We start from the raw sequence: 11,771 nt of genomic DNA, 5'->3' as shown, positions 1-11,771 counted from the left end.
CTTGATTTCTAGAGTAAACAGGCCCTCGTGGTCTGGCCTGCGCCTGCACACCCCGTGTGTCGAGTTTACTGAGGGCAGTTGGTGGGTCAGCTTCCAATCACTGGCTCCACTTCAGTTCTAGACCTTTGTCTTTATTCTAGGCTGTGTATCAAGTATAAAGTGTGATGTTCCCAAGCAGGAATGGACCCTGGTACACAGTCTTTCCTGATTTTTCTAGAGATTTCTTCTCAAGATACTGCCTTGCCCCACATCCTCAACCACTTTCTTGTTCTTCCTTCAGTGTAAAGGGAAACAATGACATCAATGTAGCTTGCAGATACTTCCTTTTTCAAGATTTTTATTTTTATTTGAAAGACATATTTCAGAGAGAGAGAGAGAGAGAGAGCGGGAGACAGGTAGGAAGAGAGAGAGACAAAGAAAAGGTCTTCCATCTGCTGTTTCACACCCCAAATGGCTGCCATGGCCAGAGTTGAGCTTATCAGGAGTCAGGAGCTTCTTCCAGATCTCCCACGTGGGTACAGGGTCCCAAGGCTTTGGGCCGTCCTCTGCTGCTTTCCCAGGCCACAAGCAGGGAGCTGGATGGGAAGTGGAACAGCCAGGCCACGAACTGGCACCCATATGGGATGGCAGCACCACAGGGCAGAGGATGACCTTGGCTTTATTTTTCATTCTAGAATTGGGCAACACTTCATCCCACCCCTCAGGACGAGTGTTCTAGTGGGCTGAGTACAGCAAAGGTTGGTTTCCCAGACAGAAAAGGGCTGAAGTCAGCAAGAACCAAAATGATTTCAAAAATGGTTGCACCAAAGTAAGCTTAAATTCAATTTTATTCAAATTTTTAGGCCTAATGTCTTTAAAAGCCCCAAACATTTTTATAATAAAAGAATTCTGGGGAACAAAGCATACACTATTTGCAATAGAACTTAGACTGTAGATTTGAGAGATGGGCTTGTGAGAATTGAGGCAAGTTTCAAGGTAGAGAGGACAGAGAAACAGATTAGGGGCTGTGGTGTAGCGGTGGTGTCGTGGGCTTGGGGAGGGAGTTACCCACACCTGCACGATTGTAGACACTTCTGTGTGCTGCAGGAATCCAGAACATTGATCCAGGAAGACTTCCTCCCCACCCTCCCTGACCTCTCCTAGTCCCCTCAAAGAATCCAACTGTCTTTCATAGCTGGGGAGGGCTGCCAGTGATCACCAGGCAGAAGTCAGTATCAGGGCAAGAACCAGGAGTTGGTGTTTGGTCCAGTGGTTTTGTCTCTGCTTGGGATGCCTGCTTCCGGTATCGGAGTGCCTGGGCTCCAGGCCCAATGACTTTTGATCCAGCTTCCTGCTAATGCACACCCAAGAAGCAGCAACAATGGTGCAAATAGCCGAATCTGTTGCTATCAACCTCAGGTTCTTTGGTTCACTTGCAGAGAGTACCAGCTCAGACAGGGTTTATTGGGGGAAACGAACAGGTGCTTTCTTGAGGTTGAGAGGCCTGATAGTTTCCCCTTGGCACAGGCTCTTTGATCTGCACCGAGTCTGCAGTTCTGGCAAGTCCCCCTTTTAGCCCATGACATGTCAGTTTGTGCCCAGGTCAGTGTTCTATGTTGGTACTGCTAGCTGCTGCATACTTCCACCTTCCCAGGACAGTTGCAGATGGGTCATAGTGAGCTCTGCTGAGCATGCAGCAGCTGGGACTTCCCCAGCAGGGCAGCAGGGGGTTCTTCTGCAGTTATGGTCCAGCCTCCCAGATCCTGCCTCCACACTGGCTGGGAGCTGGATGCTTGTCAGGATGGGAAGGGCGGAGCTGAGTAAGTTCTGCTCTAGCCGGCCTCCCTGCCACCCATGTGGGAGACCCAGGCAGAATTCCAAGCTCCTGGCTTGAGCTTGGCCAGCCCCAGCTGCTGTGGGCATTTGGAGATGAACTAGCATATGGAAGATAGCTTTATCTCTGCTTTTCACATATAATGAAAATACAAATTGAAAGAAGAAACAACCTCAACAAATATTTTCACAAAGATGATCCTATATCTCCTCTATGGACCTGTTGATCTTTCTTAAAAGTCATATCACCACATTGTCCTGCTCCTTCCTTTATTGAGACATACCCAAGTAATTTTTTGACTTACATTATTTGAAAGATAGGGAGATAAGGAAAAGGAGAGGGAGAGATTGATTCTGTCTGCTGGTCCCAGTAGCTGATACTGGGCCAGTCTGAAGTGAGAAAACAGGTCTCCCAGATGGATGAGGGGCCCAAACACTGGGGCCATCTTTGCTGCTTTTCCAGGCACATCTGCAGGGAGCTGGATCAGAAATGGAGCAGCTGGCTGGTGTTGCAGAAGGTGGTTTAACTCACTGTGCCATGGTGTTGGTCCCAAAAAATACAAATCCTGCCCATTTCTCCAGGCCCCATTTTTTCTGTGAGCTTTCATGTTTGCACATGCATGCATCTTTTACTAATCTTTGTCAGTATAATTCAGTCTCCCTCCCCTGCCACACCCCCCTAAGGAAGTAGAGAAGTTCTTCCTCCCTCCTATAGCAGAAGAGGCTTTGTCCTTACCCAGGCTCAGCCTCTCCGCTGGAGCACTTCACCGTAACCCAACTACTGCTGTTCCCCTGCTGGTATCCTCACATTGCAAAGGTACTGTCCCACTGTCTGTCCCTGCTAAGAAACCAACACTAACTGAATTCCACTCTTTATTCCTGGATTCCCCTGTCACGGTTGTCTCAGCCCCAGGCCTCTGTTACCATTTTTCAGATTCCTCTTTGTTTAAAGATTTATTTATTTTTAATAGAAAGGCAGAGTTACAGAGAAGAGAGACCAAACTTCCACCTACTGGTTCACTCCTGAAATGACCAGAACTGGGTCAGTCTGAAGCCAGGAGCTTGGAACTCTATATGGGTCTTCCCTGTGGGTGCAGGGGCCCAAGCACTTAAGCCACCTCCACCAGTTTTCCAGGAAGATTAGCAGGAAGCTGGATCACAAGTGGAGCAGCTGGGACTGACCCAAGTGGTACTCACATGGGACAATGCTGTCACAGGTGGCAGCTTTGCCTGCTACATTACAGTATTGGCTCTGGGCTACAGATTTCAAATGGACTGACAGATTCTTTCACCCTATGGATTCTTAAAAACTTGGGCTTGGGCCCGGCGCGGTGGCGCAAGTGGTTAAAGGTCCTCGCCTTGCACCCCCGGGATCCCATATGGGCGCCGGTTCTAATCCCGGCAGCCCCGCTTCCCTTCCAGCTCCCTGCCTGTGGCCTGGGAAAGCAGTCGAGGACGGCCCAAAGCTTTGGGAACCTGCACCTGAGTGGGAGACCCGCCAAGAGTCTCCTGGCTTCGGATCGGCTTAGTATCGGCCCGTTGCGCTCACTTGGGGAGTGAATCATCGGACGGAAGATCTTCCTCTCTGTCTCTCCTCTCTGTATATCCACCTTTCCAATGAAAAAATAATAAAAATAAATCTTTAAAAAAACTTGGGCTCATTTTTTCCCTCTAAGATTTCCCTCTTTACGTTGATGCTGGACTCTTCAAGCATAGTAAAAATGTATTACTAGATTTTTCTATTAAGTGACACAGGGACTCCTTTCATCCTAGGAAGGCCGGATTTAACAAATAAAACACGGTGTAAATAAATTAATTAGGTCCATTTTAATAAAGTGTACAGGAGTTTACAACTCAAAACAATCCATAAAAACTATCAGATACATAAGATAGATAACACCAAGAGTGCAATAACATAAATCCAATAGTCTGCAAAGAAGAGGTATTGCAAGAATTGCTAAGATTGACTTTATGTTTTCCCCTCCTTTTCCTTGTTTACAGCCCTGGAGACTGTTCTCACACTATTGTTTTCTGAGGTCTCACGACCTCCTTACTCAGTCAACTCCAGTAATGGCCAGCAGACGGAGTTCACTTTTTTCCTACATGGAGTGGGCCTGGCCCTTGGTTTCTATCCCATAGCAAAGGCTGTTAAACATGTCCCTTTTGAAAGTAAAAGCTTGCAGGCCTTATGGCCTCCTGGCGAACACTCAAGAACCCGTGGGACATGCCTTCCTGCTTTCATCCTGTGGATAAATTGTTGGGCACCAGAAAGAAGCCAAAGCAACGGTGTATTTCCCTCACCTTTATTGAGAATAACTCCAGTTCTGACAGTTCTTGGCAAAGGAAACAGAATTTGCTCATGCCAAATACCTACTGTCACTTCTCAGTATTCTTTGGATGTCATAATTAGGAGGGCTTGAGTTAACACCATGGAAGAAAGCATGAGGATGCATGTACTACATTCTCCATTCACATTCCTCAACAGGAATCTTTGGTTGACTAAAGAGAACACAATTGATTTGCCATTTTCGAGGAAAAGGCTGCATTCTCTCCCATCCACAAGTCTAGCCAACTAACTTCAACTGACTTTGGGAAAAATCATTTCAACAATTTGTTCCCAAAAGAAATCAAACAGACCCTTTAGCATGTGATTATTGCTCCATTGCAGTGCAAGTTAACAGTGACGATTTCAAGAACTTGTCACTCTCAACTCAAAGCTGTGTCCCACGTAGAGAGTCCTGGGCTGCACCTCATCTAAAGCATGCAGGGATTGTATAGAATCAAAGTGGAGAGCTGCTCTGGGGTGTACCTACACACAGTAAGGCTGGGGGTTTGTCTACCTTCCATCCTCCTTTCTTCTAGCCTGTAAGAAACAGGGAAGGTGGGCCACTTCCACCAAATTTTTATTTGGTGAGATTGTCACAGGCCGGGCTGAAACTTACTGAGAAGTTGCTTACAGCAGCCAGGGAGGCAAATGAAAATTAACATGATCGTTCCACTGTACAGTCAAACCAGAGGAATGTCAAAAGAGAAAATGAAGTGGATGGGAACAAGGGAGGCGAGTAGGGAAGGCTTCCAGACATGCAACAAAAACAATGACCAACCCGATACTACTTCTTTTCAAGCATCTTGAACTTTAGTGAAGTTTTCAGTAACATGTGTTCAAGTATGCTGGTGGTTTAAAAACAAACCAACCACCTACCAGTATTGGCTGACAAAAGCAATTGAAAGCTAAGAATTTAAATTACATGATTCCACTTAAAACCTTCCGCTCCTTGGAGGTTGAGCATTCAGGGGCAGTTGTAGACATCAGTCGTTCCTGCCTTCGAAACTACAGTCCTTTCTGAGACTCTCCTATATTTGCTTTTATTCAAACAACTTTAGGCTTCAAATGTCTCAGATAAAATTACACCTGCGCGACTGGCAGCCATTTCAGATATACCTGGCATGTGTTCCACAATTTCAGTTCCACAGATGAAGAAGAGAATAGCATCTTTCTTTACTGAAGGGAGGCATGTGACTCTGCTTTAAGTTGCATCCTTCTTGCTAGAGTGTGTATTAGACCTCCCCCTTCTCTAGTTTCCTATGATAAAATTCCTTATTTAAAATATGGCATCCACATTATTTGATCCAATACATATATTTTGATTAGTTTTCTTTATGAAAGAAAACATAGAATTTCTATGATCACTCTGGTGATTACATTTAAATCTGCAACTATTTTTTTTAAATGACATCAGTGAAATATCTATTAAATAGCTGGACACGTAATACATACATTAAATCTGAAATTCAGCAAATAAATAATGGCCCAACGAGACACTGATATCTTGCTTAGAAGTTTTGAAAGAACTATTGGACAAAACATGAGCCAATAAACACTGTTTACACAAACAGGATTTTCAATTCAACAATAAGTGGGCCCCAAATCAAGTGTGGTTTATGACATAGATTCCCAAGGCCCTGGCCAGTATCAAATCTTGTTCATTTCCTTCTTTCTTTTCTTCTTCTTCTTTTTTTTTTTTTTAAGAAAAAAAACATTTTAACCAGCTGCACTATACAATCCACCTTCATTTCATTTTTTAAATCTAAAAATTTGGAGAATGTAAGACCAAGAAACTGGTGAAATACTTTTCTTCACACACACACACAACCTTCCCTAACCCACTAGTGCCTGTTAACATGCACCAGTGTGTGATGTAGCTCCAGGCTTTGTGTCTAAGTGTACCTGAGCTTGTTACTTTCCACTGAAATGAAAGGAACACTGTTCCTGGATTTCTCATCACATAAGTAAAGCAAATAATACAAAATATAGTAAGAAAATATGGTGCTTTGTGGATTATATATTTTCTTTTCCTTCTTAATGTTAACTTGTTGCAGTACACTTGTTGAAAACATGCATTTGCTGCTAATCTGCAGCACCTGGAGCATTGCTCATTTCCTTTGAAATTAAATTTTAGAGATTTCAAGATTCAGGAAGACCTGTGGCAAGAACATTTTACATTTAGCTTACGCTTTCACCCTGGATGATCCGACAGTGTTTAGTAGGGAGAGGATCCCTGCTGTGGCACCAACCTGCGGTATCACTGCGCATCAGCTCTAACGCATGCACCGTCAGTCACGCATCACAGAGTAAGAGGCAAGAGTTAATCCGCATGTATTTACATTCATTTCTCTATTCAGGATAGTATGCAGACTCTTCAGCCCTCCTAGATCTCCAGGGAGAATTTTAAAAAGTATTATAACCCCAATGCTCGACATTTGATTCAACTGCATAATAAAATCATAACTTTATTCTGATTTCTAATCTGAGAATTAAGAATGGCCACTTGATTCAGGGAAAGTAATCAAATAAACAAAGGAAAGTATTTTTTTAGGGCTGTTACAGAGGTCATCGTGAATCTTTGAATTAGAACAACTTCCCACCTTTAAGAGTGATTTGTGATGAGAACTCTCCGTGAATATCTCTACCCTCTTTCTTTTTTTTTTTTTTTAAGATATATTTATCTTTATTGGAAGGTCAGATTTAGAGAGGAGAGACAGAAAGATATCTTCGCTGGTTCACTCCCCGTGTGGCTACAACAACTGGAGCTGCGCAGATCCAAAGCCAGGAGCCCACAGTGTCTTTCGGGTCTCCTATGCAGGTGCAGGGTCCCAAGGCTTTGGGCTGTCCTCCATTGCATTCCCAGCCCACAAGCAGGATGGGAACCGGGGTTACTGGGATTAGAACTGGCGTCCATATGGGATCCTGGTGTGTGCAAGGCAAGGACTTTAGCCACTAGACTACCATGCCGGGCCCTATTTCTACCCTCTTGACGATGACCAAGAGGAGGGCCAGGGAGCGTATGAGTTCCATGTGCCTCAGCCAAGAACATTCATTCAAAATATAGTTTTGTATCCCCAGTTACATAGGAAAATCAGAAATTAGGAGAAATTAAAATCTTACAATGAATTTTAACATCCACTGAAGTGAAAGAAATAGGTTTCTGGCACAGTTGAGACCTGAAAGACTGTTTAACTGTCTTTGAAGTTGGACACCTGAAATAGGCAGGGATTAATAGGCAGGGACTAAGACAAAAGAAAAAGGGTTGCAAAACAGTTACTCCTCTGTTACTGCCAAGATCCCTTCACTGCAGTGGGCAGCACACTCAAGTCAACTGCAATAGCACTGGGTATTTAGGTGTGATTCTTGGATGGCTTTTCAGCAATTCTTAATTATTAACCTGGTTTGGTAAACAACTCTCTGAACTACTTTAGCTAATGGAGAATCACTGGTATTTACTAGAAGTCACAGGAAGCTTTTAAGTGGAAACCTGATGGCAGCCACTGTTTGTATTAAGCTGAACTTTCTCAGCAGAAATCTTCCCATTAAGATGTGGATTTTATGTTAAGGCACTAAAAATAAAAAGGCATGAAAGCAAGCTAGCAATGAGTCATATGCTTCCAGAAAGAAGGGACACTTTCAAAAGCACAAGTCAGTCACTTGGCTGCCCTACTTCAACATCTAAAGGGGACAGAGAATTAAAAAAAAAAATTTTTTTTTGAGGATAGAAAATTTAAAGGTTTTCCACAGCTAATTGATTCAGATATACATATTTAGATTTGCATTTCCTCAAGAGGCAGTAAAAAATGATGGCAAGGATCTGGAAAGGAAAAAAAAAAAAGACCCTAGCAAACCTACTTTGTAGCCACATCTCATGACAATGAATTACACACTGCTGGCACTCAGTGACTGACACCCCAAATGGTAATCAGGGGCTCTCTGCTATTGTTGTTAGAGGAGATGGGGTCAAGAGTGTTTCAAACCTGGGCAAATGGAGTCTTGTTAACAGCAAAGAGCAAAATTTGTAGGAAACGGCCTCTGGGAAGTCTTAGTGCCAGCAGGGTTTCTGTGTGCCTTCCAGGGAAGAGAAATGAGATCTACATGAAAACGGGCTCAAATCAGTTATGCCGGCAGACAAATGCCAGGAAAGGAGTACTCTGTGGAGGTAGCATGGTGGGACAGGATCTACCGAAGGGACAAACGCTTCTTGTGCACACAGGTGCACCCTCACCCATCTGTGCAGTCACCCAACAGAACTGCACGCCAGACCACCCCAGCTGTGTGCATGGCTCAGGGAGAGGACCTGATGCACAAGCCTAGCCAGCAGACACTCACGCACAAGGGCCAGCCTGGCCTTCGCAGACTCAGCAGAAAGCCCTTCATGAGTTGCTGCTTCTATAGGAATGATCAGTAGCTCTAGGATTAACTTCCTCTTGAGAGGCAGGATTTTTATCTTGCTCTTCTTTCCAGAAATTCCCCCTTTGATCCAGAGTATTAAATCAGGTCTGAGAGAGGCTCCACTTCTCCAATGGATATGACTCAGAACAGGAACTGCAGGAACTAAAAATGAGCAGTATGCCCCCTTGGGACAGGGCTGCAGTATTTTCTGGATTTAAACAGTTTCTGGGCAAAAAAGAAAAAAGAAAAAAGAAAGCAGTTTTGGGGTGGGGTGGGGTGAAAGGCCTCTAATGAGGGAGAAGGAAGGGCCGGAGAGTCCAGAAATCAGAGCAAACCACAGAATGGGCATAAAAAGGGGCTTCAAGAAATCAACACGCAACTGAGCTGGCTGACCAGTTCTGCTCTGACACAGGGGACTGAAAGGCTGCAATGGAGAATCTTCCTTCTCAGGAAGGCTCAGCTGGGAGTGGTGTGGCAGAGGGGTAGAGGCAGAGGCCTAAGGTTCCGGTACTGCCCCTAAGGTTTGGGCTTGCCTGCTTTTGAAGGAAAGGGGGCTAGAGCAAAAGGGTCAGCAGCTGGCAGCTCCGTAGTCCTGGAGGAAAGGGAGGGGATGGAAACAGAGCCAGCTATTGTCTGCTTGTTGGTCTGTGAAACAACTTTACAGGCAGCAATGGGCTGGGCTTCTGGGTTGGGCTCATCTTCGGGGCTGTAGTGACGGGAGTATTTGGATAAAGATTGGGGGCGGAATGGTTTGCCAGCCACAGGACCCGTGGCAGCTTCTATCTGGGGCTGGAGTCCTTTGCTCCGGTCACCAGGGTGGCCCCCAGATTCCAGGGAGGGGACCCTGGGAATGATGCTGTCAAGCTGGTCTGCTGCTTGTACAGGATGGGAGGGGAGGGGAGCTCCTGGCACAAAACCAGCCATGGGATACTGAGCTCGGACAGAGGAGTAGCCTGCTCTGTCGAGGCCTGAGAGCACCGGGGCATCACCTGCCTGGCCAAGGAGACTGGGCTGGGTGGGCAGTTCCTGGGAGTTGCTCGGGACAACTGTTAACTCCTCCATGCTTTTCTTCTTTGTGAAAGGGGCTCTTAAGAACACATCTGCCTCCTCCGACTGACAGGCAGCCACACTGCCCTTGGAGACAAATGGGGCTTTAGAGAAAATGTCCATGTCTTCGGGTGGGACCCTCGAGCTCCTGAAGGGGGCTGTGGCGAAGACATCTGGTTCCCCAAGACCATCACTGGCTGGCTGCGGGAGTGCTTGGAACTGGTTCTTTCTTTCTCCTTGCACCTGGGCTGGCTCGGTAGGGACTTCAGGGGCGGAGAAGGAAACGGCTTCACCCAGTTTCCCTTGGGGAGGCCTGCAGCTCTCATCCTCTTCTTCAGACTCCAGAAGGAGGGGCCGAGACCCACTGCAGTCCAGCATGTCCCCCTCCAGGTCGGTGCCTTCCTCCTCACTGCTGTGGAACGAGCTGTTGCTGGAAGGGCCATCTCTGGCCAAGAAGTCAGATTCTAAGTTGTTCTGAGTCTTTGGGCCAGGCATTCTGGAGGGGTCTGGATATAAGGGCAGGCCTTTTACACCTGATGACTCTTTAAAGTGCTCTACAGTTATTACAGGACAGGGGTTGGACTCTCTCTGGAGACCTAGAAGAGTAGAAAAAGCAGAATCAATGGGTTGCTCAGTTTGAGCTCTTTTTTTTTCTTTTTTATAAACATTAAATGGTCAACCCGCGGCAAAAAAAAAAAAAAAGTGGGACCAAAACAATAGATGTTGAAAATGGAAAAGGAAAAACAGAAAAATAAAAACTCAGGCAGGGAAATTACACAGACTGGAACACAACCAATCACTGGTTCACAGTTGGAAACATGAAAGGCACAATGCGCAGGAGAGGCGATGAAGACGGAGGCACACGGACACAGGGCAGAACTGGGCAATGCCTCCTTGCGGGGCCAGGCACGCACAGCTGCTCTACCTGGCACTGGCTTGGATTGGGATGACCAGACCCAGTCACTCATCTCCACTTAGACCAGGGCAGTCTGGGATTATACAGAAATACTGTCTCGGGGAAGAGGGACCCTCAAGTCTGTCTGTGGCACATGGCTGCACATGCAGAATGGCAGACCCTTCACTAAGCAGCAGAATGTGGCTGTTCGGTAAGTGCAAATTCACTCGATAATTCACATCACAAGTATTCCCCAACAAGCACAAAAGTGCCCCAAATACAAATACTGAAGGCAGGGTTTTGAATCAAAGTCATATGAAGTCAATCACCTTCAGCTGGGGTTGCCCTGGATTTTTTTTTTCAGTCTAGAGTGCCTCCTGCTTAAGTTAATCCATTATAAAGTTCTTTAAGCAGAAGTCAAATGCAGGAGCAATCACAGAAGTATTAGCGGCTGCAATATACTGTCTTGTTCTATCTAGGTAGAGGTGCCTCAGGGTGCTCTGGCTTTTCAAATCAAATAGACAATGATCAGAATGCAAGAGAGCTTACCTTCCAAGAAATATTAGCAGGTTAGAAGTATGTCATTGGGCACATGTTAGCAAGAGGGCAGGAAAAAGGCATATGTAACTAAGCAAGAAGAATCCAGAGAAAGGGTGTTTGGGGGTAAAGGTACAATTCCATCACGGACTCACAAAGTGATGTCACTGGCGTTTTCCATCCCACTGCAGCAAGACTATGCAGTACACGGATCTGGAGCCCCAGGCGACTGGGGACCTCTGGACACATGGGATGTAACCCCTCCCTCCCCACACTGATCTTCCCTCCTCTGCAAGCCATTAGCTAGCAGAAACGTCTGCCAAAAAAGGATCCCCCTGCTCAAGTTTCTGCTTAAATTAAGCACACAGAACACAGCACAAGAGGCATAAAATCAGTTTATTGGGAAACCAGTCACTCTGAGACATTACATTGTAAAGAGAATGTAGAGAGAAGTCCGGACATTTTATAAGATACTGTACAAAAATACTATGTTTCTCTGAGTCCTAGAACTTCTTAGCAGTGCTTCTTTTTCAAACAGTTCTGACCTTAAATGTTGTTTCAGAAACAAACAAACAAAAAAAAAAGGTGTCTTTTCACCCCATTTTTATTTCCATTTCTACCAGTTTGAATTCATTCAGTGAATTCCAAATTAAGACTTAGAGTTATATTCTGTCCTGGTGCCAAATGGCCTTCTAAAGAGTATGTGAAGAACATGATTTTGAAGATAACACATTTTTCATTGCATGACAGCCTTAATAT

The 11,771-nt window shown here is 45.3% G+C and overlaps 1 protein-coding gene across 2 annotated transcripts in view; it reads right to left on the bottom strand.

Moving 5' to 3' along the window:
- Positions 1-7,756: 7,756 nt before the first annotated feature.
- The window catches only part of LOC121164901 (AP2-associated protein kinase 1), a 163,086-nt gene continuing 159,071 nt past the window's right edge, over positions 7,757-11,771 (bottom strand). For both annotated transcript variants that reach the window (XM_040993279.1, XM_040993281.1), the window contains one exon: positions 7,757-10,176. In XM_040993279.1, the coding sequence (XP_040849213.1) occupies positions 9,050-10,176 (1,127 nt within the window). In that variant the 3' untranslated portion in view covers positions 7,757-9,049. The remainder of the gene's footprint in view (positions 10,177-11,771) is intronic.

Source organism: Ochotona curzoniae, unplaced genomic scaffold, assembly GCF_017591425.1.
Source record: "Ochotona curzoniae isolate NIBS_2020 unplaced genomic scaffold, NIBS_Ocur_1.0 contig_883, whole genome shotgun sequence".
NCBI lineage: Eukaryota > Metazoa > Chordata > Mammalia > Lagomorpha > Ochotonidae > Ochotona > Ochotona curzoniae.
The sequence above is the reverse complement of the archived record's forward strand: the minus strand, read 5'-3'. Positions and strand labels throughout refer to the sequence as shown.